Below are 24,448 nucleotides of genomic sequence, written 5' to 3' on the forward strand. Positions count from 1 at the left end.
CTTATATTTATGAGATAAACTCTGATCATGTTGTGCTTGATATGATGACATGCTTTTTGAGCTGTTTGCAACTACTGTGATTAGTATTTTTGCATCAGTGTTCATGAATGAGAAATGACACATGGTTTCCCTTTCTTAGGGAACCCTTATCTAATTTGAGTTCCCAGTGGCTACATCCAGTCCCCTACAAACTTGGATATCGCCACCTCTTCTGTGTTCTGGAATGGTTAAGATTGGTACTAACCATCTTTGCATCTCTTTATTCTTAACCTAAACTAACACTGCTTAAGTGACAGCCAACACCATCGATTGGTGACACACAAAGCTGTACATGCCTTGTCGAAAGGTTGTTAACAGAGAACGAGTGTTTAAAATGGGCTTGTCCCTTCCTCTTTACAGTCCTTTTAATTTCCTTTATTGTTGTTGTTTCATAGTTCTTTGGTGAGGAGTTCAAGAAAGGCCACTATAAATCAAAGAAGAGCTACATAAAGATCAGTTCAGGCCAAGACATTTGCTCACCCTTTATTTGAGTATCAGAAGTCCAAACCAGCCTCCCAGTGAGCCAAGAATCTGTAGATTTCCCTGTATACTTTCCAAAGTAATTGCAGACCCTTTTTTGTATTTGCACACTGAATCCAAATACGCTAGTAGTGAGCTCTGTTAGAAATAAGCATGGCTTGCTAGCTAACAGGGGCATTCCTCATCGTTCAGTGGAGTAGAACCAAGAGGCTCAGCATTTCTGAATTCGTCCCAGTCCTTTAATCAGAGTGGGGAAGAGTCCTGCCCGCTGCGTTCTTGGAAAGAGTCTCTAGTGTTGTAAACCTTCACATTGGTTTAACCTAAATCTGTGATTGGAAAAGTGGACAACAGCAAAAAATATATGTGTATAGCATTTTAATTGTTATATGATACTTTAATAGTGTTTATAAAAAGGGACTATTAGAAGCAAGTTGAGTATTCCTCACCCAGGGATCTGTTGGCTCAACAGGTTTGTAGACTGGGACAGCACATGCCTGCTAACACGGATGTAGGAGACCTGTGTGTCTACGCATGCAAAGACTTCGAAGACACATTTCTTATTTAAAACATGCAGAGCTAGCAACACAGGAGTGACCTTTACAGATACCCTTTATTAAGGAACTCTTGACACTTCCTGAAAGGTCTGTGGCCTCCCCTCCCAAGATTAGAGCCATAGTCAGCATGCTGGCTACAAGAGAAACTGTGAGGGAGCGGGTCAAAGTGGAAAGACGGTGGTACAGCTGCCTGAGGTCACATTATACTCAGTCGTTTCTTCAACGAGCAGGATCCAGAACTCCTTCTCACCAACAAGAGCAAGTCAGAAATTAGTAATGACAGATCCTTCTAGACTCCACTTTCCATGAGGAGGTTTTTGTATTTTGGCCAATTGAGTTATATGGCCAAGGTCCCTGTATTTCCCTGAGGACAGGTGACTTCTTTATAAACTATCCACTCTATTGAAACCCAGTGCTTCTCACTCTAAACCTCCGCTGGTAGCATTTTCAACAGCCAGTCTTTGCGGCCATTGTCTTGCTATCTACTTCTACCTCACTTGGCACTGAAGCTGTTAACAGATAAGTAGGTTTGTTCATGCCACCTTTGTGGAGGTAACACCCACACCAGATTCCAAATAAGGCCATTGTGTTTGTGTTCTCCATAGAGTACGTTTAGGTACTGACAGATCATGGGAATTAGGTCATCTGTGTGCACACACCAGATGTGAGTTTTGAAATTTCATTTTGGTTCCTGTCCTGGAACTAGCTCTAGTAGACCAGGCTGGTCTCGAACTCACAGAGATCCGCCTGCCTCTGCCTCCCGAGTGCTGGGATTAAAGGCGTGCGCCACCACCGCCTGGCTGAAATTTCATCCTTTTTCAAAGTAATACAGGTACATAATTTTTTAACTTATATGACAGCACACATTTTTCTAAAAGAAAATATAGTCCTTTTTCTATTCCACCTTTAATTTCTTCTATCCCAAAACAACCTTTAACTTGACCATTCATTATGTAAAGCCATATAAGTAACATTTCTATAGTGTTTTTCATTTGATTCTTCCAGATTTTATTCTAAGCTGACTTCCTATTTGTATAATAAAACCTTAGCTCTCCACCCATCCTGCTGCCATCAGTCTCTCTTCCTCACTCTTTCATTCTGCCATTCTTCCAAAATAATTTGTGATTCAACTACTTCATACTGTGTTTATAGTTATCGATCTTACAACATCGCCCTGATGAGCTTCATAATACACCACATTTCCTTCCTTGTATGGCTGTCTCATTTTTCCACTGGGTTATCTTATTGTTGAGTCTCAGATCATTCTAGAGCTGCAAGAGGTTTCTGTGTTTGACGTGTTTAGGTTGAACATGCTGAGTTCAGTGTATTATTTGGCTCTATGAAACCTTTTATACAGTCCTTGTCCACAGAGGTCTCAAGACTTACAACTTGGCGCTTTCCTGTTGTTTTCTCAGGCTTTGTCCTGGACTTCCCTATTCACCTTGACTCTGAGTTTTGTTCTTGTTGTTGTTTCTCCTTTAACAGTATTTTCTGTTTTCTCTTTGCAAAATTCTTATTACATGGATGTTGGTACTTCTATTTTTGTGTGTGTATGATGTGTGGGTGTGTTGATCCATATATATTAGTGGTGGGTGGACACATAAGTACTGGCTAGTTTTATGTCAAGTTGATACAAACTAGAGTTATCTGAGAGGAAGGAACAGAAAATGCCTCCCTAAAATCAGGCTGTAGGCAAGCCTGTAGGACATTTTTTTAGTTAATGATTGATGGGAAAGGGCCCAGCCCATTATGGATACTGCTACCCTTGGCCAGGTGGTCCTGGATTCTATTATATATTGAGGAAGGGTCTCTCATGTGAATCTAGACCTCTCTGACCAGTGTAGTCTAGCTTTATAGTTTGCTGGAGAAATCCTGTCTTCGCCTCCCAAGCACAGAGATTGCATATGGGCCACCATTCCTGCCTGGCATTCACATGGATGCTGGGTGCCCAAACTCTGGTCCTCACACTTTCAGGGAAACACTTCACCCGCTGAGCCACCTTTCTCGCCAGCCTGGACGTTTATACTTCTAAATAGATCTTTTAGTGTTTCTTCTCTTTCCCTCATGTGTGCGTGCATGTGTGTAGTGTGGTGTGGCGTGTGGGTGTGTGTGTGGTATGTGAGAGTGTGTGGTGTGATGTGTGTAGTGTGTGTGGTATGTGGGAGTGTGTGGGTGTGGTGTGTAGTGTGGTGTGTGTAGTGAGTGTGGTATGTGGGAGTGTGTGGTGTGTGTGTGTGGTGTGGGTGTTTGGTGTGTCTGTGGTGTGTGTGTGTGTGGTGTGGGTGTTTGGTGTATGTGTGGTGTGGTGTGTGTGTGTGATATAAGTGTGGGAGTGTGTATGGTGTGGGGGGAGGTGTGGTGTGTGTGTGGTGGGTGTGTGGTGTGGCATGTGGGAGTGTGGAGGTTGGGTGTGGTATGGGGATGTGTATGGTGTGGGGGGTGTGGGAGTGTGTGGTGGGTGTGGTGTGGGTGTGGTGTGTATATGTGCGGGGGGGGTGTCTATTTTCTGAGGAATTTCATTTGTTTGAAATTTTTTTGACTTCTCTGTTTCTGTTGCCATTTTTCTCGTTTCTGGGAGCTCCTTATCTTGCTCCATATGTACATATCTATATGAAGAAAGATGCACATTTTTTAAACTCTGAGGATATTAATTATAAACAATTATAGACCTTTGGAATTTTTTTCTATTTCCTACATTGCTTTTGTTTCATGTGAGTTCTATTTTATTTTTGCCATGATGGCTTCCCCGTTAGATGCTTTCTAAAGGCTGCCTTAGCTGAGACGGAAACATTGAACTGCTGACCAAGGATGGACTGCTCAGTGCGGCCTTCGCTGCGGAGCAATAAAAGCAAGCCCAGCATTTCCACTGGCAGACCTTTACCTTCAAGTCATACCTGTAGCTCTTTCCCTGCAACGTCTGGACAGCAGACACCTGCAGCGGGGATCTAGCCAAGCTTCACATGCAGATTTACCTTAGAATAATTCAGTATGCTAACTTTCTTGGCAATTGGCCATGTGTTATTATCTGTCCTCCAGGCTCCTTGTTCTATGGATCTGTATATTTTATTTCTTCCCTGTCATGTTGGGTTCAGAGAAAAGAAGAAATAATTTGCCGTATTTTCTAAGCAAGTCATTTAACCTCTCAGTCTCAGTTTATTCACCTAAGAGATGGAAATAATAGTAGTTCTTACATCATAGGACCAATATTAAGTTCAAAAATCCATTCATGACTAAACACTGGCACGCAGTACGGATCAAGAAGTACTAGCTCCAGCCAGGCACAGTGGTGTGTGTCCATGATTCCTGCACTTGGAGGACTGAGACCAGGAGGGTCCTGAGCTCAGGTGCTGTATGGGATACATAACAAGATCCTGTCTCAAAAAAGAGGAGGGGGACAGCAATATGGCTCAGCAGTTAAAAGTGCTTGCCTTGAAGGACTGATGACCAAATTCAAGTCCTGAATCGCAAAATAGGAGGAGAAAACCAAGAACTGACTCCCAAAGGTTGTCTCCAGAACCTCCGAATGCATGTATGCACTCATGTCATATACACACAATAATAGTAATAATTCTTAAAAGAAATATTAGTTCTTTTCTTTGTAGTAGTCATAATAAAAGGTACGTGATGTAATGTCATCTAAATGAGCTGGTTGTATTTGTAAGCATCATTTTCACAGTCAATGAAAAAGGTTAAGAAAAAATTGCCTTTTCCCTTAAAGCTTTGAGGTAAAATTCAAGGAAATAGGGGAGAAAAAAGATGACCTTATCAAGATATCAATATACATTTTTAATGACATTAGTCAAAGCTCGTGTTTTCATGGAATTGGAAATGAGTTCCAGACCACTAAGCAGTAAAAATCCTAACTGACATTGAAACTGGTTTTTGTTTTGTTTTGTTTTTTGTTTAATACAGAGTTTAAACATGAACCCTGGCTGGGCTAGAACTTGCTATGTAGACCAAGCTGGCCTTGAACTCACAGAGATCCAGCTATTTCTGCCTCCTGCGTCCTGGGACTAAAGGTGGCTTCTTAAATATTTTGAATTTACAATGGTGTTACTAGTTAACTTTTATTTCTCCTCTGTGAACTCAGTGGACTTGAAATAGTTAGCTATAATTAATAAACTCATAGAATCATTTCTTTTATTTTGTCACCTGACATTAAGAATTTATGGGATGGCGCTGGAGAGATGGCTTAGCGGTTAAGAGCATTGCCTGCTCTTCCAAAGGTCCTGAGTTCAATTCCCAGCAACCACATGGTGGCTCACAACCATCTGTAATGAGGTCTGGTGCCCCCTTCAGGCATGCATGCAGACAGAATATTGTATACATAATAAATAAATTAATTAAAAAAAAAGAATTTATGGGATGATCAGTGGTCTCTGAGCCATGTCTCCAGCTCTCCCTTGGCATTTCGAAGCCAACAACTAGCCTACACTTTCATCCATTACCAGATCTAGCACAGTCCACACACAGATTCAGTTCTGCACTCGTGCACATCAGCTAGGTGACTAACAAAATGTGGTGATTGTGACTGTCCTGTCTTACAGCAGGCCTGGCCAGGTGGGGCCCAACAGATCCTGCTTCCTCCAGCCTGGCAGCAGCTGACTGGCGTGGCCACCCACACGTCCGTGCAGCATGCAGCTGTGATTCCTGAGACCATGGCAGGCACTCAGCAACTGGCCGACTGGAGGTGAGCAGGAAATCCTTTTGGGTCGAGCAGTGTTATTGGAATGAGAGTTGTGTCCACCTCCGACAGAAAATATCACGTGGGCTACGGCCACAGTGTGATGGGTGGTGGTTAAACAGTATACCAGGAGCCCAGACATTCAGCTCGGTTGATTTATAGTTAGCTAGCACGTTCTACCAAAATTCAGTTACATCTTTTAAACCAGACCTGGCTGGATTTTCTCAGAATTAAGATCCTTTCAGAAAGCAAACATTTGTCACCAGTGAAGAAATACAGAAGAGAGTCCCCAAAGCCCTAAGCAATTCTCAAAAGTGTTCTCATGAAGTTTTGAGACATAGGTGCCTGTCTGTCTGAGCTCCCCAGGGAAAGCTTTGACAGATGAGTTGTATTTGGAAGGATAAGCTCTAGCGTGTTTGTTAAATGTGCGTCTTCAGTTATCAGCATGTCTTACGGAGAAGAGTTCCCCTTCCGCAGACCCCAGGGACTCGAGTCGCTGCCTGCCAGCACCCTGCATCTGTTTCCAAAGCTGCCCATGCAGCTCACTGACCCCCTAGTGGACGCCCTGCTCCGCTGTTCTCATAAGCACTTGTCACTTTCCTCTGGCTCTCATCGCACACCACCACAATGCCCTACCTGACCAGTACAGAGCCGTACGACAGCCTTCAAATTGTCCCCAGCTCTGTGGCCCCTTTGGGCTGTTCCTCCTGCAGAAATTATTCCCTGCTATCCTCTGGTAGCTGTATTACCATCCTGAGGGTCTCCCTAGTTCCTTTTCTGAGCATAGAATTCTTGAGTTGAATGTGGTAGTATGTATTTGAAGTCTTGGCACACTAAGGCAGAAGAATCACAAGTTGTCTGAATAAGTAAATAACTCTCAGGAAAAGGTAGGCAGGAGGCTAACACGTCCCCTGACTCATGTCTGCTGTGGCTTTCTCCTTCTCCATGTAAACTACTTTCTGACTACTAACGGGGGGAGAGCACATGGGCCATCCCATGGCTGCAGTCTGCACTCAGTGGAAGGACTTTCAAACCAGGCAAAACTGGTTTCTCTTCTGGCTCTGCAAGAACTAGGGCGGATTATTTAACTTTTATGGCCTCAGTTTCCTTTTCAATAAAATGGAGTCATGATGTTTACCTCACAGGGTTGAGGGGTAGAGGGGTGTCAACAAAAATGGAACCCAAAGCACTTGGCTGTCTTTACCATTCAGTGCAGTGGTGCCTGAACATAACAGAATGAATAGGCTTGGCATCTTCCCTTCACCCATTCACGACAGCTCACAGTAGGCGGGATTGCCTTTCTTCAAGCTCATTAGGAGTAGCAGCCATGTGGAAAGCTATGTGACCTACGGTTGTGTTCCCCTCCCCCTCATTCTCCTGAAAGACACTACCACCACCGCATCGTATTTTCCTTTGTCCTTCAGCAGTTAGAGCTCAATCTCAGCAATATTCATGCACTTATTCATGCATACTTTCTTATCCTGCCTTCTTCCACCTCTCTTCCATCTCTTAGTTGGTATCCCCCAGTCTCTGCATTTCACTATGGGTCAAAAGAGCAGCCATAACCACGACCAGAAGACAAAAGAGGAGCGCCAGTGCTGCCCTTGTCTCCAAGAGAAAGGGCCTGCCTGTCTGTGGGGGAGTCAGCAGCAGGAAGAGGCCACCACAGCACTTCCAAAAGCCGTGCACATGTCTGCAAGACTATCAGATTCACTATAAAATGCTCATCTTTCTTTCTCTTGTTTATCCCTTCAAGTTACAAAGATGGAATTTATTTCTTTTTAAAGTTTGAATGAATTCTTTAGCTTTTAATTTTATTGTGTGTTAAATGTGCTTTTATGGACAAATCCTTTGAATTAATCACCGCCTTAAATGTTTCTGTTGGAAAACAAGGCTTCAAACACCATCCAGCCTAGAAGGGAAGACTAAAATGTCACCTATTTCCAGGGTGCAGGCTGCCAGCCTATTTCTCTCTGCATGTGTATAGCTGCTATTAATTTTGATTTAATACAAACTCTATACATGTCTAGTCACCCTTCAGTTAATCTAATTGTTCATTCAGCAAGCGTGTAATTAACTGATCAGCTGCTACATGCCTGAGCATTGTGTTAGCTACTGAGGGAATTCAAAAGAACGTTAATGATTCCTAATGCCAGAAACATATGGCTCCCAGTCATCAGTTTGTTTTTCACATTAACTACTATTTCCTCATTAATAAAATAGTATTTCTAAAACATCCTACCTACCTCACAAAGCAGAAGGAAAGAACCCATTTAAGTTGCTGTGTAAATTCTGAAATGAAATGGGCATATTAATGCATAGTCACCTGTCCAGGGACTCTAAAGGCTGGAGGGGCTGTCCATCCCATCTCTCTAGAACTCAACATTCTTTCCCCTTGAAAGGCCTGCTTCTCATCAACCAGCTTGATTTCTACTTCCTCAGCACAGGACTTCCACTCTGCAGTTCTGGGAAGCCCACGTGCCAACTCACCTGGCAAGGCTCATCTCTTCAGTGAGAGATAGCTTTTCTCTGGGAAGACGCTTCATCTCATTAAAGACCGCAGCTTCTATAAAAACCACTAAGTGGCCTTCTGCTCCCTTTTCTCTTTCAGGAACACACATGCTCATGGAAGCCATTACAATCCCATTATGCAGCAACCTACACTCTTGACTGGACATGTGACCCTTCCAGCAGCCCAGCCCTTAAATGTGGGTGTAGCCCATGTGATGAGGCAACAACCAACCAGCACCACCTCCTCCAGGAAGAGTAAGCAGCACCAGTCATCTGTGAGGTAGGTGCCAAGAGCCTTGGTGGCTAGAAACACCAGAAGATTGAAATGCTAAACACTGCTCGGAAGTGGGGATTACTGGTGCTCTACCCTGGCACGGGTAGAGAGCAGCTCTTCCTACAAGAGCTGGGGGAGCACCTTACAGTCCACAGAACATTCCAGAGCATGCTAAAAGTGCTGAGCTCTGTGCACATGCAAGCCTATCTCTTGACTCTCCCTAGTTTCTGTCCCCCTGACTCTCCAAGGTGGAGGCCTGAAGCCATGGCGTGCCTGATGTCTTGAGTGTTTCAGTCCTCTGTTAAAGAACAAGTAGGAAATCACAGTAAGGAAGACTTCATTTGAGACCATGGGTATGGGTCCAAATGCTGCAGTGGAGAAAGAAGAGGGCTCGGCTCTGCACTTAGCATGGGCAGTGAGAATTTTGCAGCCAGAAAGTAGTGTCTAGGTCATGTAGGGGAAACAGTGTTTAGGAGACAACAGAAATTGGAGGACTGTAGCTAAATCATCCTAACAAGATTCTCTCTCTTTTTTTTTTATTTATTTAATTTTTTTTCATACCAATCCATTCCCCCTCCCTCCTCTCCTCCCACTCTCCCACTTTACCCCCCCCATCCCCCACCCCCCACTTCCCCACCCCCAAGAGGTTAAGGCCTCCCCTGGAAAGTAACTAAGTCTGTCCGATCACCTCACTGAGTTTGGACCAAGGCCCTCTCCCACCCCACCCCCATCCAAGCCTAGGCTGAGCAAGGTATCTCTCCATAGAGAATGGGCTCCACAGAGTCAGTCCGTGCATCAGTTAGATCCCCTAACAGGATTCTGTGATGGTGATTAGCTGTCATCCAAGGGAGAGTGGAGGATGAGGAATCTGATCATATATCAAGAGAACGGGGAGGGCCTCTAGCTGAAATGAACTAACAAGGCTCTTAGCTGAAACTAGACTATCACAAGGGCACAGCTGAGCCTATGAGGAGGTTCAAAGTCTGGCTAAAGTTGGCCACACAATCTTTGTCATCTTTTCTAGAAACAACAAGCCTCTGAGTTTCCATTTGAGTACAAATTACCAAGATATCTTTTTCAAAAACATTAGAGAAATGCACTTTCATTGAGATTTGAGGTCAGAAATATAACTCATAACTTAAAAATAAGCTGTTTAGCTAACAAGTTAGATCTAGATCATGAAACTAGAGAATGCCTCCCACATGAACACATTCGGCTGATGGCTTAAATATAACTTTGGTGACTCCCAGATGCTTAGCAGTGGATGGCTAATCCTTCTCATTCCTCTAAACTTGTACGCCTTCAGCACTGACACAAGGCTGTGTTTATGTCACTTTGTTGAAGACAAACACAGATAAATCAGCAGTACCAGGGTTGGGCCATGGGGAAGGGAGTTCTTGGGAAGGAGCCTGAAGGGAAGGTAGTAAGAGAAGTTCCGTGTCTGGGTTGTAGGTGTGGTTTGTAACTATAGATTAGTCAGTAACTCATCAAAGACTTCAGAGAGAGTGTTAGTGTATATAGTATCAGCTATAGAGTTCAATAAGCCTGACTTTTAAACAGAGGTTTCCAGGCTCCACTCTAAAAACAAACAGCAAGAGCAAAACCCACCACCTATAGCTGGTTGAGTAGATTTAGGCCATGCAAATGCAGAATTGCTCCCACAGTGTCCCATGGTTTAGATGCACATCTTTGTTCATTTGGAATGGATTGAACAAAAGAAATTGGTAACAGAAAAAAAATCTAGTTGTTCTAATTTGCCTTTCCGTTTCTGTAATAAAAAGACTCTGGACAAAAACAACTTGGGAAGGAAAGAGTTTATTTCATCTTACAGGTTATAGCCCATCATCCAGGAAAGCTAAGGCTGGAGCTAAAAGCAGAGCTATGGATGAGCACTGCTTGCTGGCTTGCTCCCAAATTCATGCTTAACTACCTTTCTTATACAGTACACAGGGATGGTAGCACCCACACTGAGCTGGGCCTTCTTAAATCAATTAGCAGTTAAGAAAAATTCCCCACAAGCATGCCCACAGGCCAATCTGATGGACACAGTTTTTCTGAGGTTTCTCTTTGCTGGTGTGTCAAGTCTATCCATCACAGTAGTGAATTCTCTCTCTCTCTCTCTCTCTCTCTCTCTCTCTCTCTCTCTCTCCCTTCTCCTCCTTCTCTTCCTCCTCCTCCTTCTTCATCTTATTTCTCTTCTTCCTCCTCCTCATATAGCCAGGTGCCAGAAGCTAGACCTGTCTCCTTCATTCTTATTCAAATATTAATTCAAGGGCTGACTTCCCTCTAGCTGGCATCCTTCTTCATAATCCCTTGTTAGGGTATTTCTGATAACACAAGGAAATTCTGCTTATATCAGTGGTAGCTCCCCAGAATGCTTTTTTGTGGCAGCCCTTTGACAGCATGCCAATGTCATCGGAGGCAACAGAAACCACTGCTTTGGTCTCTATGCTCCATCAGACTCAGACAGGTGCCGTACTACAACACTGATCACACAGAACTGAGCTTAGCATTCTTGTGACCATCTTGTCAGGACCCTTGGCCCCACAATCAATTCAGCAAATCCTTCCCTGTCTTCTCACCACCCAGCTTCTTCAGGTGAACACACTGCTCATGCAGGTCAGAATCCATATAGTTGCAAATCGTCTCTTCAAGTATGTGTTATTACTGTTTATGAGATAGTGTCTCACTTTGAAACTCTGACTGGCCTAGAACTCACTATGTAGATGAGTCCTGGCTTCAGATTTACAGAGATCCACCTGCCTCTGCCTCCTGAGTGCTGGAAGATCAGTCTATAGCAAAACTGTGAGAAACTACACAGACGGCCCTCCCCGTGTAGTAATGCGGCAGACATGCTTTTTCCTGTAGCAATGCCAGTCAACATACTGTAAGTGCTGAAACTGTACAAGCTATAGCACACATAAAAGAGTAAAAGGAGCAGTCAGCCAGAAAGCCGTACTACCTGCTCCAGAGAGGACTTTACAAATGCAGCTAAAGCCAGCTATGGACAAAATCAAGTTCTCCTTTACTAAAACTATCTTCATCTTTTTTTTTTTTTTTTTTTTTTTTTGGATTTTTCGAGACAGGGTTTCTCCGTAGCTTTTGGTTCCTGTCCTGGAACTAGCTCTTCTAGACCAGGCTGGCCTGTCTCTGCCTCCCAAGTGCTGGGATTAAAGGCGTGCGCCACCACCGCCCAGCAACTATCTTCATCTTTTTTCTGTCTCTTCACTTAGAGGTACTAGACTCTCTAAGGACATAGTAGGCTCAAAGATTTATTCTCTTTTGACTTTGGTCTTCACTGCATAAGTTCTAAAAGGATCAACGAAGGATTTGGTAGGAAGAAAAAAAGGTAATTGTTCAAAAAAACCAGAACTAATATAGAATCAATCAATCTAAATTAAAAGGCCCTTTTGGTGGGCTAGAGAGAAGGCTCAAAGTTGAGAGCACTGACTGTTCTAGAGCACTCAGGGCTGAGTCCCAGAGCTCCCGTGGCAGCTCACAATCATCTGTTACTCCAGTCCCCGGGGATCTGATACCCTTTGCTGACCTCCTTGGTCATCAGCATACATATACATACATGCAGGAAAAACACTTGTTCACATGAAATAATAAATAAATCTAAAACTAATAAATAAAAGTATAAAAGTAGAAGTATACTACAGTAGTTGAATTTGGCTTATCCATAATCTTTTAAAGTGCCTATTAAAGCATACCTTCTTCATCTTTCATTTGTTCTGAGTTTTTTATTACAATTAAAATTGATTAATAAGCCTCCCATGAGGCTCAGGTCAAAATCCAAAAGGGTTTTGTTTTCCATTGTATACAAATCTGAATGACCATAGCTTTTCCCAGAAGAGAAAGAAGGGCAAGGCGAGTCAAGGGACTGGGAGATCATTCCATCTGTAAATGCTTGCCATACAAGCACCAAGACCTAAATTTAGTCCCTAAACCCTGCATAAAAATGCTGAACATGGCAGTGTAACCTGTAATCCAAGTGCTGGGGGAAGAGGTCAGAGACAGGCCAGTCCTCAGGAACTTGGGCAACCACTACATTGGTGAGTTCTGGTCAGGCAGAGGCCTTGTCTCCAAACAAGCTGGACAGCTCCTGAGGAACCTGCCCTGAGACTGACCTGGCATACACGCTTACACACACCCACAGCCGAGACTGTGTCCTTTAGCTCTAGAAACTCACAGTGGCTTAGGCTAGCAGTGTGGCTCCATACTAAAGCATCTGTGAGAACCTGGGTTCAGTTCCCAGCATGGGCAGGGGACGGGGGTGGGCAATTAAATAATAAATCAGTCGTCAGCAAGGAAACCACAACCTTGTGTGGCAAACACCATTTTTTTCATCACTCCTAAAACAAGAATCATGAACCACTGAGAGAGGATTAGATGAAGCCAAAAGCTGCGTTAATCCTGAAGGTTATCCTATATAGCCATGTTGGATGAAGTAGCTAAAATCTGGACAGCTGCCCCTAGAAAACCAACTCTTAAGACAAGAGCCCAGAGAAGGCCCTGTTGAGGTCCCATAGTGACTGACCAAAGGCCTCTAGAGAGAGGCACCACATGTTCTGTCACAGATGGGGGCCAATTGGTCTGGGACTCAGACTTTTTTTCTGTGGAGGTTTGGTAAGTCTGGTGTCTGAGGAGAGTTGGGCCCTCTTGGGTGGAGATACAGGGCCTGAGTTTTCTCTGTAAGTATATGTTATTTTGTCATTACAGAAATGTCTCCACCTGTGAGGTGACCTCTTCACAAGCTACCAGCTCCCCTCAGCGATCCAAGCGTGTCAAGGAGAACACTCCCCCACGGTGTGCCATGGTGCACAACAGCCCAGCCTGCAGCACCTCGGTCACCTGTGGGTGGGGTGATGTGGCCTCCAGCACCACAAGGGAGCGACAGCGACAGACGATTGTCATCCCTGACACCCCCAGCCCCACCGTCAGTGTCATCACCATCAGCAGTGACACAGACGAGGAGGAAGAGCAGAAACACGCCCCCACCAGGTGAGGCTGTGCCTGTAGGCTCTGGGGAGAGCAGAGGCGTGCTCTGTGCTGTATGGAGCTGAGCCACTCCATGAAGCTTGATTATGTCCTGCTGACCCTCACCTTCTCATTTTGCCATGTTCTTAGATCCACAATTATTTCATGAGAGTGACAAGCAAGTTTGCCATAGTTGTTCAAAACGAAAATAACTTGGAGTGAGTTTAGCCTTAAAGAATAGTTACAGTTCCTAAACATTTGGGGACATGTGTCTATAAAAACTGGGCTCCTAATCCCAGTCTGTTTTAACACTTATAAACTTAGAAAATGTTGCCTCAGGCTATTGATTTATTCCCAGTTGGTCAAGATGTCTCTCTAACATTGTCTTGACTTACTCAGAATTTGAAGTAATTGTCAATTGGAAATCAGAAATTTCCCTGTGTCTGATTAACCCAATCCTTTAAACTGCCAGTTGGCTCTTCACCCAGAGAGCATTACTGTTTATTCCAAAGTAACAATAGTTCATTTTACTCTGTATGTGATTCCTGGGTGGAGGGAAGAAATGTTTATTGCATTTGCAAGACTGTTAACCTGGCACCAGAGCCTCTTTTTTGCACTTAGCAACCAAACCCCAGCAACATGTGCCTTCTTCTGGAGCTGCCGGCAAGCTCAGGTGGCTCAGATGGATGTCCGCTAACCTTCTGTGGCCATAGTTTCACAAGCACACCTGCTGTTACCTTTGCATTAGGAGCGAGGCCAGGGAGGGAACCTGCCACCCCAAGTCAGAGCTCTCAGTCATCATTGTACTTCCCATGACTGGGTACAAAGTTTCCAGTTCATAATTAGGCTCAAATTATTGATTGCTGATTGGACATAATGCTGCTAATTACTAATCCTAATGTTTTTGATTAGATAATAATATTCATGGTTAAAGTCATTACAAAATGTCCATCTAGACTGACTATAGCAGTTTCTACAGGATGCAACACTCCCACCTTCCAGGTGAAGTTTAGTGGTCTGAGTTTTCACTAACATGGTTCGTTGTGATCATTAGTGTGGCTTGATAATACATTGTTCTGTTTCTGTTCCTGCCATTTGCTAGGTATCTGAGGGACACAGGGGTGGTGAGCCAGGCACATGTTTTGTGCTCCAGCATCACTTTACACTCCATCTGCTCATTCCAGGACGGGCCTCATTTTCCTTTGTGATTATAGCCCCAAATTGACTCAGTCTTCCATCTTTCCAAATCTGAGAATCCTAAGGACTCAGTCTCCTTCCAGAGAGGAAGGTTCTTCCTACCCAAGACTGGCCCCTGGCTTGAGAAGCCTATGCATGTGTAGCTCTGGCATAAGAAAAGCTGAGCAGCCTTGAGCACAGCTGGAGAAATGCAAAAGCAATTTAAAGACCTAGCTGTCAACCAGATCGCAATGTCATTTTTAAAGGCTGAGATCGGAATTGACAGCAACTCTGAACATGAGGGCCCAGGAGAGGATTGACTAGAGGGTAGAAGGAAAGGAAGATGAGTGTTACCTCTCCGGCAGCCAGGGCCATTAGGGCCGAAAGTGGAGGGCAGGTGGAACAGAGAACTCTTTCCCTAGGAGGAAACGTAGCTGAAATGTGTGCAGGTTGTGAAAACTGCGGTGAGAAGGACTCAGAGGCTCAAAGCTGGGCAGCAGCCTATGGCGGGGGACGTGGGGAGGAGCAACCACAAACTGAACCCTGTGACTTTATACAGTAGGAAATAAGGGGGACTGCTAGCCTTCACCAGGGAGGGAGAACATGTTAGAGATGCTCTGTTGAGTGGCTGCAGACTGAAGCCACAGAGCCATGGTAAAGGACCACAGCTACCCACTGTGGTAACAGGGGCCTTACAGAGAAAGACACAGCAGTGATATTTTCTGCAGAGATAAATGATTGTTGCCTTAGAAAATGGTTCAGTACCCATAAGGATAGGAAAGTCTACCTGAAGAAGCAGCAGCCAAAAGCGCTTACTCATAGAGAAACCACTGTGTAATTGGATCACGTAATTGTGGCTATATTTAACAGTGAGAAAGTAAAGGGACTTAGGATACCTTTTTCTGGAAATCATAATTATCATAAAATTTAACACAGTGAATATTTACTGGTCCCATCATTGTTAGATATATGTCTGGAACTCCAAGTGTTATACAAATAAGGGCGACAGTCTCTTTGTGAGGCTTGCATGTAATAAACAAGATGAGACATGTACAAATCATTCTAACACAAAGCAGAGCATCTCTAGAGGAACCAGCCACAAACTCAGGGGAGCTGAGGGAAGAGAGTTGTAGATTTAAGTGAGGTGACTGATGTGGCAGAGCCTCAAAGGTGAGCAGACAGGAGCTTTACAGTACCAAAGCTTATCCAAGAGGATGTAGAATGTTGGAGACAGTAGATTTGGGCATGAGAGATGGGCATGAGGCATTTCCTCTTAGATAAAAATAAAGGCTTTTCAGTGGGCTCTAGGGAGCTCAAGGAAAAGCATCCATCCTAGAAAAGCCAAGTGTTTACTATGTGCACCTAAACAAGAAGGCACTTGACTGTGGACTTCTCCCCGGCCCAGCCTGAGTACTGGAGACATTTCGTCCCTACATTTGTTACTCTTCTATTGTGATAAAACACTGTAGTCAAGGCAACTGAGGGGAATCATAGCAGACCTGCCACTTGCTTCACCCACAGTCTTGTTGCTTCTGTTCCCATTCAATAAATGAGGAAGCTAAGGCCCAAAAAAGTCAAGTGACTCAGTCAAATTAATAAGGGTTCAAGTAAAAGAACTGGGATTCTTTCAGGAAGTGCTATGCTGTTGAAGAAATTATATTATCAATTACTGTAAAATAACTGATTTCTTTTAGTCACTAGTTTAGCTCTTATTGATTCTGCCCTGCCTCCTCCTCTAACCAATCCCATGCCAGCATCCAGTGTGTGCACGGAGCTGTACCAGTTCAGAGCACAGGTGCTGGGTCAGTGCTCGTCAGAGTGCTGGGGCTGCCCCGGGACATGGGCGGAAATTTAAATCTCATTGTCGCCAGACATTTTAATAAATGAACAGACCACTGAAGATCCAGGGCTCTATTTTTTAATGGTTCACTAGTAGACTAAGGGATATTTTTAATCACAGCTAGAGACTTGGCATAAAGACAAAAACTAAACAATAAATACCCCTTTTCCTGCATTTCTCAGGATTAAGTAGAACTGGTCTTATTTTAAGTATTTTAAAATATGTTTTTGATGAGAGAACTATTTGATTGTGTCTGTGTCTTCTTTTACTTGGAATCTTCTTGATCATTGTTTATGAGGACATGTCTGTTTATCCAACTCCTCACGCCTAGCGTACCTTACGTAGAAACTGTATTTTGTTTTGTTTTGTTTCTGTTTTTCAAAACAAGTTTTCTCTGTAGCTTTGGAGCCTATCCTGGAACTAGCTCTTGTAGTACAGGCTGGCCTCAAACTCACAAAGATCCACTGCCTCTGCCTCCTGAGTGCTGGGATTAAAGGCGTGCGCCACCACCCGGCAGAAACGGTCTTACAGAAATTGTGACATACAAACTTCTGTCATAAGGAAACCATTTTAAGTGTGTGATAAAAGTGATTCATTTCAGCTGATGTGCAAGAAATATCTTTGTCCAGGCTTCATTATCCCCAAGTCACTTGAATGCCGTCTCCAGGAGGGGAGTCAGGTCACACACCAGTCTACATTCCACACTTCACCGCATACAGCAGCCACACGAGGACTGTTCAGACAAGGTTGCGAACAATGTCAACTCTAAGTATCACATAATGTTTTAGATATAAAAGCAATTTCTTAAGTCACTCTTAAAGTATTTATATTTTTTTAAAATTTAGGGGACTATAGTTATGTTGGGGGCTGTAGTTCCTATTCCTTATCCAGAATGCATGAGGCTCTGGGTTCAATACCCACCCCAAAAAAGAGTTGACCCAAGATATTTTGCTCTTTATACCAAATTGAAAAGGTTGTGAAATTAGTCCAGATACATTACAGTCAGAAACCTATAAATTATTTCTAAAATGACTTCTGCCTGAAAAATGAACGACAGGAGGAAGAAAAATAAATACTCATTTATTATTGCCTGAGCAAATAAGTCAACCCAGTGGTGCACTCCTTTAATCCCAGCACTTGGGAGGCAGAAGCAGGCTCTGTGAGTTTGAGGCCAGCCTGGTCTTCAGAGCTAGTTTCAGGACAGGCTTCTTAAGCTATAGAGAAACCCTATCTCAAAAACCAAAAATAAAATAAAATGTCAATTCAAACTGAAATTTCTTTGCACTGACACGCACAGCAATGCAAACTCACCGCCCTTCTATACTGGTTAAAGAGCCCCATACGACCACCATCAGAATGCACTCCTGGGGAGTGACTGCCAGCTAGAGGGCGGGAACAAAGAAAGCAGACTCCCAGGGAACTTTGTTTCAAGATACAACACACCCCTAAGTTGAAAACTATTTCAGTCTTGTGGGACTTGCACCCAGCTGTGGAAGATCACTGTGTCTTCATCACAGGGCCCCATTCAAAACAGGACAGGGGGCAGAGTGGAGAGGCTCAGGGACTACATCTTGAATAAGTGACACAGTGCCGACCTGTCTGTCCCCAACATCTTATCCTAATGCTTTAGTAGACCACAGAGCCACACTAAAGTGTGGCAACCTCCTGGTTCCTCCTTACTCTCCACAGCTGGAGCTAGGGGCACCAGAGAGGGTTGACTCCAGCATGGCAGGGATTTGCTCAATGCATAGTCTTAATGTGATTGGCTACCCAGTCAGCTGAGTCAAACTGATTTAGGAAATGGATAAGTGAACCACTGAAGAAAGGGTAAGGAAGTCTGCACCTCCTTCCAGCCCCATTTCTGATGTCCTACAAAGTAGTCATGTTGACAGACATGTGAGTAAATAAGCAGATAATACTGCTTGAATTGCATGTATGCGCCATATTGAGTAAAGCTGGGGACTGGGAGATGGCTCTGTTGGGAAAGTGCTTGCCATGCAAGCATAAGGACCTGAATTTGAACCCCAGAACCCATAGGAAAAATTGTGTATGGTAGTGTGTGCTTGTAACCCCATCCCTGAGATTACAAAGACAGGCAGATCCCTGGGACACAATAGCTGACTAACCTAGCCAAGCCTACTTGATAAGTTCCAGGCCAAAGAGAAAACTTGTCTCAGAAAACAAGATGGACATCTCCAGAAGAATGACACCTAAGGTTGACCTCTGACCTCCATACATAGGCATGCATACACAAATACACATACAAACAGTGAACAAACAAATTTAAGGTGTCTTTTTTTATACTAATAGCTAAACTAAAAGCTACACAACATCAGAGGGAGCACTTTGGCTTCTCATCCTTCTCTCACTAGGGGCAGATTAAAATAACCCACTGTGTATTTCTGGTTGAGGGCCTAGGACAGAGAGGGCATGGGGACAAAGCAGTAAGGCTAGCTGGACCCTCCTGTCTTATTTCCTTCAACTGGGAAACTGCATGCAAACCTTCCCATGCCCAAAGAAAACCGCTGTTAGCAAATGGGTCCTGGGGAAACCAGGTGCGAGAGTTTGCCTCAGTTTACCTTTCCAGTGTGTGTTGGAACCTCTCTGGGAGGCAGAGGGCTATGTAGCTCAGCGATTAAGACTGCAGATGTTTGACCTTGGGCAAGCAAGCGACTCGAGCTCTCCTTGTTTGCAGTTCCTTTACCATGTAGTCACGCTGTGAGGGCTGAAGGAAGTAACACGCGTACAGCACTTTGGTACTTGGTGCGTGTTGCCTCATTTGGTCATCAGTGTTGTAGTGGGGCAGTAGGTTTGCTTTTGTTTTTTTCACATATAGCATTTACTCTGAAGTCAGGGGAGAGAAAGGAGTCATGGAAAGTTTATTGGAGGAGATGGATTTTGACCTTGCTCTTGAAGGATGAAATTGATTGAGATTAGCAAATAGAAATCAGAACCACATTCCAGAGAGGATCCTGCAGGAATGGGGTCAGAGGCTTGCATCTGATCCTCAGGCGATATTTTCTCCTTTGTGGCTCATTTCTATACTTCTTAGCTCCTTATTTCCTTTCATCATTTTAAAATGATGAAAATCATCTATTGCCATGACAACACAATACAGTCGTGAGCTCTTGCTGCTTTGCTTCTTATTCAGAAGTGGTGTCTGTCAAGGCCATTTGAGCAAATATTTCTTATTCCCCTCCTATTGCCGTCTCTCTCACTTCCATTAACCAGCTCAGAATGGGATTGATAAGCTGTCAATAATAATTAGAGACAATAGTAGAATAAATCCCAGTTGTATTGACATATAGGAACCTGAAGAACTCACAGTGGCAATCTCAGATGTGTGCTTGGTTTTTAAAGTGAGCCATTTAGCAGCTTCCCATTGTTCTCTAATCTGGATAATGTATTTACACAGACAGAGCACAGATGTTTCTAGCAGTAGACAAGATTAGAAACAGAGCTATCAAACTAATTCACCTTTCCCAAACCTGTCGTATATTCATCCAAGACGATACAATATTATGCTGTGCCGTGTGGTTTTGCTTGTTAGTTATGGGGCTTACCAGATACAAACAAAGGAATGGGCCTCACATGGAGTTTGGGGCTTTCCTCTCCCCTCCTCCACAGATAGCACGACACCGACATGCACCGCTCGCTGCCTGCCTGATTCCTGTCGTGAAGCTTCCAGCTCCCACAGGACTCTGCTCAGAAAGCCTTCCTTCAGTGGCAGCGTGCTGATTCATGAGGTAGTTCACTGTGCCTTCAGAAAGTTCCAGGGACTGCAAAGAATTTAGCTGCATTAAGCTGGAGATTCTTTGGAATCTACAAATCTTGAGTTAGAGGTTCCAAATGGGCACAGTTTGGATTGTGTTTGAGTTGAGATTAGCCAAAGTCAGTATCGTTTGCTTCACTTGCCCCCTTTCTAAATAACTGATGGCCTAAGGAAGGGAGACCCAGCAGGAAGTGACCAGGACTGCGCTTATGTGTAAGGTCCTCTCACTAAAGAGATTTGGCTTCTCTTGACAGGAACAGTAGACTGGATTTATCTTGACTGTCTTTCATAGTAAGTCTTCGAGGGATATTCAGAACAGGCCCTTTCATACTGCAAATAATCTCTCCCACTTCCCCTAGTAATTTCAGACTGGGTTAGAGCTAGACGATCCTCAGGGTCCACCTGTAAAGGGACAGCAGAGCAGAACTAGAATGTCCTTTGCAGGGACGCATCGAGAGCCAGCCTCTATCTTTGCACGAGTCCACCGCCTATAGATCATGCCCCTGCAGCAGAACATATCCCCATTTCAAAAAATGGTAAGTGGAGCCACTGTGTTTGGGTTATTTAATCAAGTACAAGTGACAGTGACTGAAGCCCTAAGTTGGGAACAGAACAGCATGCCTCCTGCATCCCCTTGGGAACTTGCCTGGAGAGAATACTTAGCTCCATCCCTGGTTGTGGGAGCACTTTGTACCTATGCTGGTAGGAAGGAGACCCCAACAACAGGACAGCAATGTCCTGCTCAGGACCAGCAGCCTCCATTGACCACTCCCACCACAGGAAAGAGCAGCAGGTCCTCCTCCCGCTCCGTCCCCCTCCGCTCTCCAGGGACAGGGACCTCTTCCGAGGCACTCACTTTGTAGTTCTTGCAAGAGATCTCGGTTACTTGTGGCCCTGAGATCTGCTGAGCACTGCTGCTAGAGGGCCCAAGGCTGTGTCCTGTGAACTTTTTGTGTGGATAAGCTTTTTAAAATTAGAAAACCCATATACTATACAATTCATCCATTCTCTGCACACAGTTCACTGGGAGATTGCACATTTGTTTTTTAAATTATGGTAAAATATGAAATTTTCCATTTTAATCATTCAGGGACACTGACTGTCACCATTATCTATTTCTAAAACTGTCATTCCAGCCCAATATTCTATACCCATTAAATAATTTAACATTTTTCTCTACTTACCCCCCCAGACCTCTGGTATCTGTAATCTATTTCCTTTTTGTATGAGTTTGCCTATTCTAGATATTTTGTGTGTTGAATCATGCAAAATTTGTTTCTGGCTTAATTTATGAGAGACTTCCAGAGTTCATCAATGTTGTAATACATATCAGGGCTTACTCAAGTTGGAGAGATGCTGAACAGTTAAGAACACATACTGCCCTCCAGTGGACCTACATTCTATTCCCAGAACCTACATGAGGATGCTCACAACCTCCTGTAACCCCGGTTTGAGGGTATCCTGACACCTCTGGCTTCTATGGGTACCTGCACACACATACACACATACACACAACTAAGAACAAGAAATTTTTTTTATTTTTAAAAAAAAGGACTTCATTTTTTGCTCAACCTTTTGACTGACGAGAATTGCATGGTATGGGTATGCAGGGCTTCGTTTATCTGCTCACACATTGGCCAGTGCTTCCGTTGTTCTCCCTTGGGTGTTGTAAACAGCGCTGCTGTGGCCATTGAGCTAAGAATCACTGTTTGAGTCCCATCTCCATGTCTTGTGATAACATGCCTAGGGATGGAATTGCTATGGTAACTCTGTGTTGGGCTTTTTTTTTTTTTTTTTTTTTTTTTTTTTGGTTTTTCGAGACAGGGTTTCTCTGTAGCTTTGGTGCCTGTCCCGGAACTAGCTCTGTAGACCAGGCTGGCCTCAAACTCCCAGAGATCCGCCTGCCTCTGCCTCTGCCTCCCAAGTGCTGGGATTAAAGGCGTGCACCACCACCGCCTGGCTGTGTGTTGGACTTTTTTAAAATGCACATGGACCTCTGGATTTAAACCATTACAAGTGAGGAATGGGGGTCTTTATTAGTCAAAATGCACCTGGTTCTATCTGTTAATGTGAAGAGCTGCAAATGTGTGACCAGTTCATTGCTCGCCTTCTTTTGGGTTCTTAACAGTTATCATCTGGAAGACCCGTGTGACAGTTAATCATGGACGGCTTTGTGACTCCCTGATTCTAACTGGTTATTTTAAAGCTTTTACTGTTTGACTCGTCGCGTTGTTATATGGTCTCCCACTGAGCTTTTCGTCTGCTTGAGGACAGAGGCATGTTTCTGTTTCTTTGTGCAGCTATTCCCTGTGGCACTGCCTGTGTAGATCTCCAAGATTCCAAACTAATGACATGTCATTTCTTTCCTCTCAATCTTCCGGCTCAGCACAGACTAGAGAAGAACTTCTTCAGCAAGCCCTTCCCTCATAAACCTTGTGCCTGATAAGGTTTTGTGCAGCGCTTGCTTTCCCATGTTATCTCGGGTAGCACAGCTGATGAGAGCACACGTGGGATAACCTTTATCCTCAAGGCTTGGAGCACACTCAGGAGGCAGTCTGGGCTGCACAGTGGAACCCTGCCTTTAAAAAGGCTCGAGACATGGCCTGCCCAGGTCTAAGCAGATGGGCCCCAGCACCGAGAGGGAAGTAGACACAAGCCCCCTCCCAAACTCAGAAGCTATTTCCAATTGACAACTACTCAGAAGAAGAATTAATTCTCAGCAGAGTCTCACTGGGGATATAAACCACACTTACAGACAGAATCCATGCCCAGCACTAGATGGCCAACTTTAAACAAACTCAGCGGTATTTCTAGAGGACTTTTGTCCCGGTGGTTTGTCTAGGCTTTTTTTTTTTAACCTTACAAGTCTTTCTAATTTATTATGGTTTCTAATTTTGTATTTTTGTGGGATTTCTAGAGAAAAGGGCCATATCTCTGCATCTATATGTGTTTTTGTATGTGTGTGTGTGTGTCTGTTTGTGTCTGTCTGTCTGTCTGTTTGTATGTTTTGGCTCTTTTTTTTTTTTTTTTGCTTTTTTTGTTTTATTCAGATTTGTTTGGTTGGTTTTGTTTTGTTTTTTAGTTGCCTAATGAGAGAAAGAAAAGGTGTGGACTTGGTTGGGTAAAGGGGTAGGGAGGATCTGAAAGAAGTTGGGGGAGGAAAAAACAGTGATCAGAATATATTATATGAAAAAATTTATTTTAAATAAAAATTAAAATTATTTTAAGAAGATTTGAGATGAAAAATGTTTCAGATTTTAAATTTTCCCATGTGCATAACCTCTAAATGGAATTTTATTTTTAATATGTCTGCTTTTTGACCACAGCCTGTCATATCAGATCAGACATGGGATTTCCCACTTGTGATACCATGTCAACACTCAACATTTTTAGATTTGGAAGGATTTATGATTTGGGGCTGGGCAATCTCATCCTATATAATAATAGCGATAGTTCACCTGATGAACTACTTACATATGTCACGTAGTATTCCTGTCTCACCAATCCCAAGAGCAGCCTGATACAGGTTCTTTTGTTACCCATATCATTGCTGTGCAGACATCTAAATCCCTCTAAAATTGTCCCAAGGCCCTGTCACCAGCACGTACTGAAGTTAAACATCTGACTGGAAGCCCATGTTCTAACCCACAATCCTGCTCGGGACCTCCTGTCCTAAGCAAAGAAAGAATAGGGATAGGCCACGAGAGGAATGGTCCAGCCCTGGCATCACTGTGCTGGGTATCAGGAATGGGCAGGTCCCCCAGAGTTTTCACCCACTGCCTGTCCAACCTCTGTAGGTCAGCAGGGCTGCAGACCTTCTACTAGCCTTCTGCCTTGTTGCCCACTTCCCTACTCTCCCTCAGGTGATAAAAAACTCATCTTGGAAAGAACCTGTCCTGGGTTTGTGGCATTAGTCAAGACTTCTGGGGTAGAAGGGTTGTTGGGAACCCTATCAGATTCTATAAATACCAGCCTTTTCTCATATCGGATTAGCTGGAAAGTGGCCATCTTGTCTAGGCAATTGTTATTTCTTAAAAATAACTGATCAGTGTACGAAAATAGATGAAGATCCATTTTTAAAGCCTTGCCTGACATGCAGTAGGTTGCACATCTGTCACCCCAGCAGCCTCTCACCAAG

At 43.9% G+C, this 24,448-nt stretch overlaps 1 protein-coding gene across 7 annotated transcripts in view; it reads left to right on the forward strand.

Moving 5' to 3' along the window:
* Positions 1-24,448, forward strand: part of Hipk2 (homeodomain interacting protein kinase 2) — a 200,724-nt gene that overhangs the window by 156,771 nt on the left and 19,505 nt on the right. For 4 of the 7 annotated variants that reach the window (XM_057774820.1, XM_057774855.1, XM_057774838.1 and 1 more), the window contains exons 10-12: positions 5,621-5,763; positions 8,369-8,548; positions 13,265-13,546. In XM_057774820.1, coding sequence (XP_057630803.1) covers positions 5,621-5,763; positions 8,369-8,548; positions 13,265-13,546 — 605 coding nt within the window. The remainder of the gene's footprint in view (positions 1-5,620; positions 5,764-8,368; positions 8,549-13,264; positions 13,547-24,448) is intronic. The other 3 variants (XM_057774829.1, XM_057774847.1, XM_057774873.1) reach the window with 1 other exon arrangement.

Source organism: Chionomys nivalis, chromosome 1 (genome assembly GCF_950005125.1).
Source record: "Chionomys nivalis chromosome 1, mChiNiv1.1, whole genome shotgun sequence".
NCBI lineage: Eukaryota > Metazoa > Chordata > Mammalia > Rodentia > Cricetidae > Chionomys > Chionomys nivalis.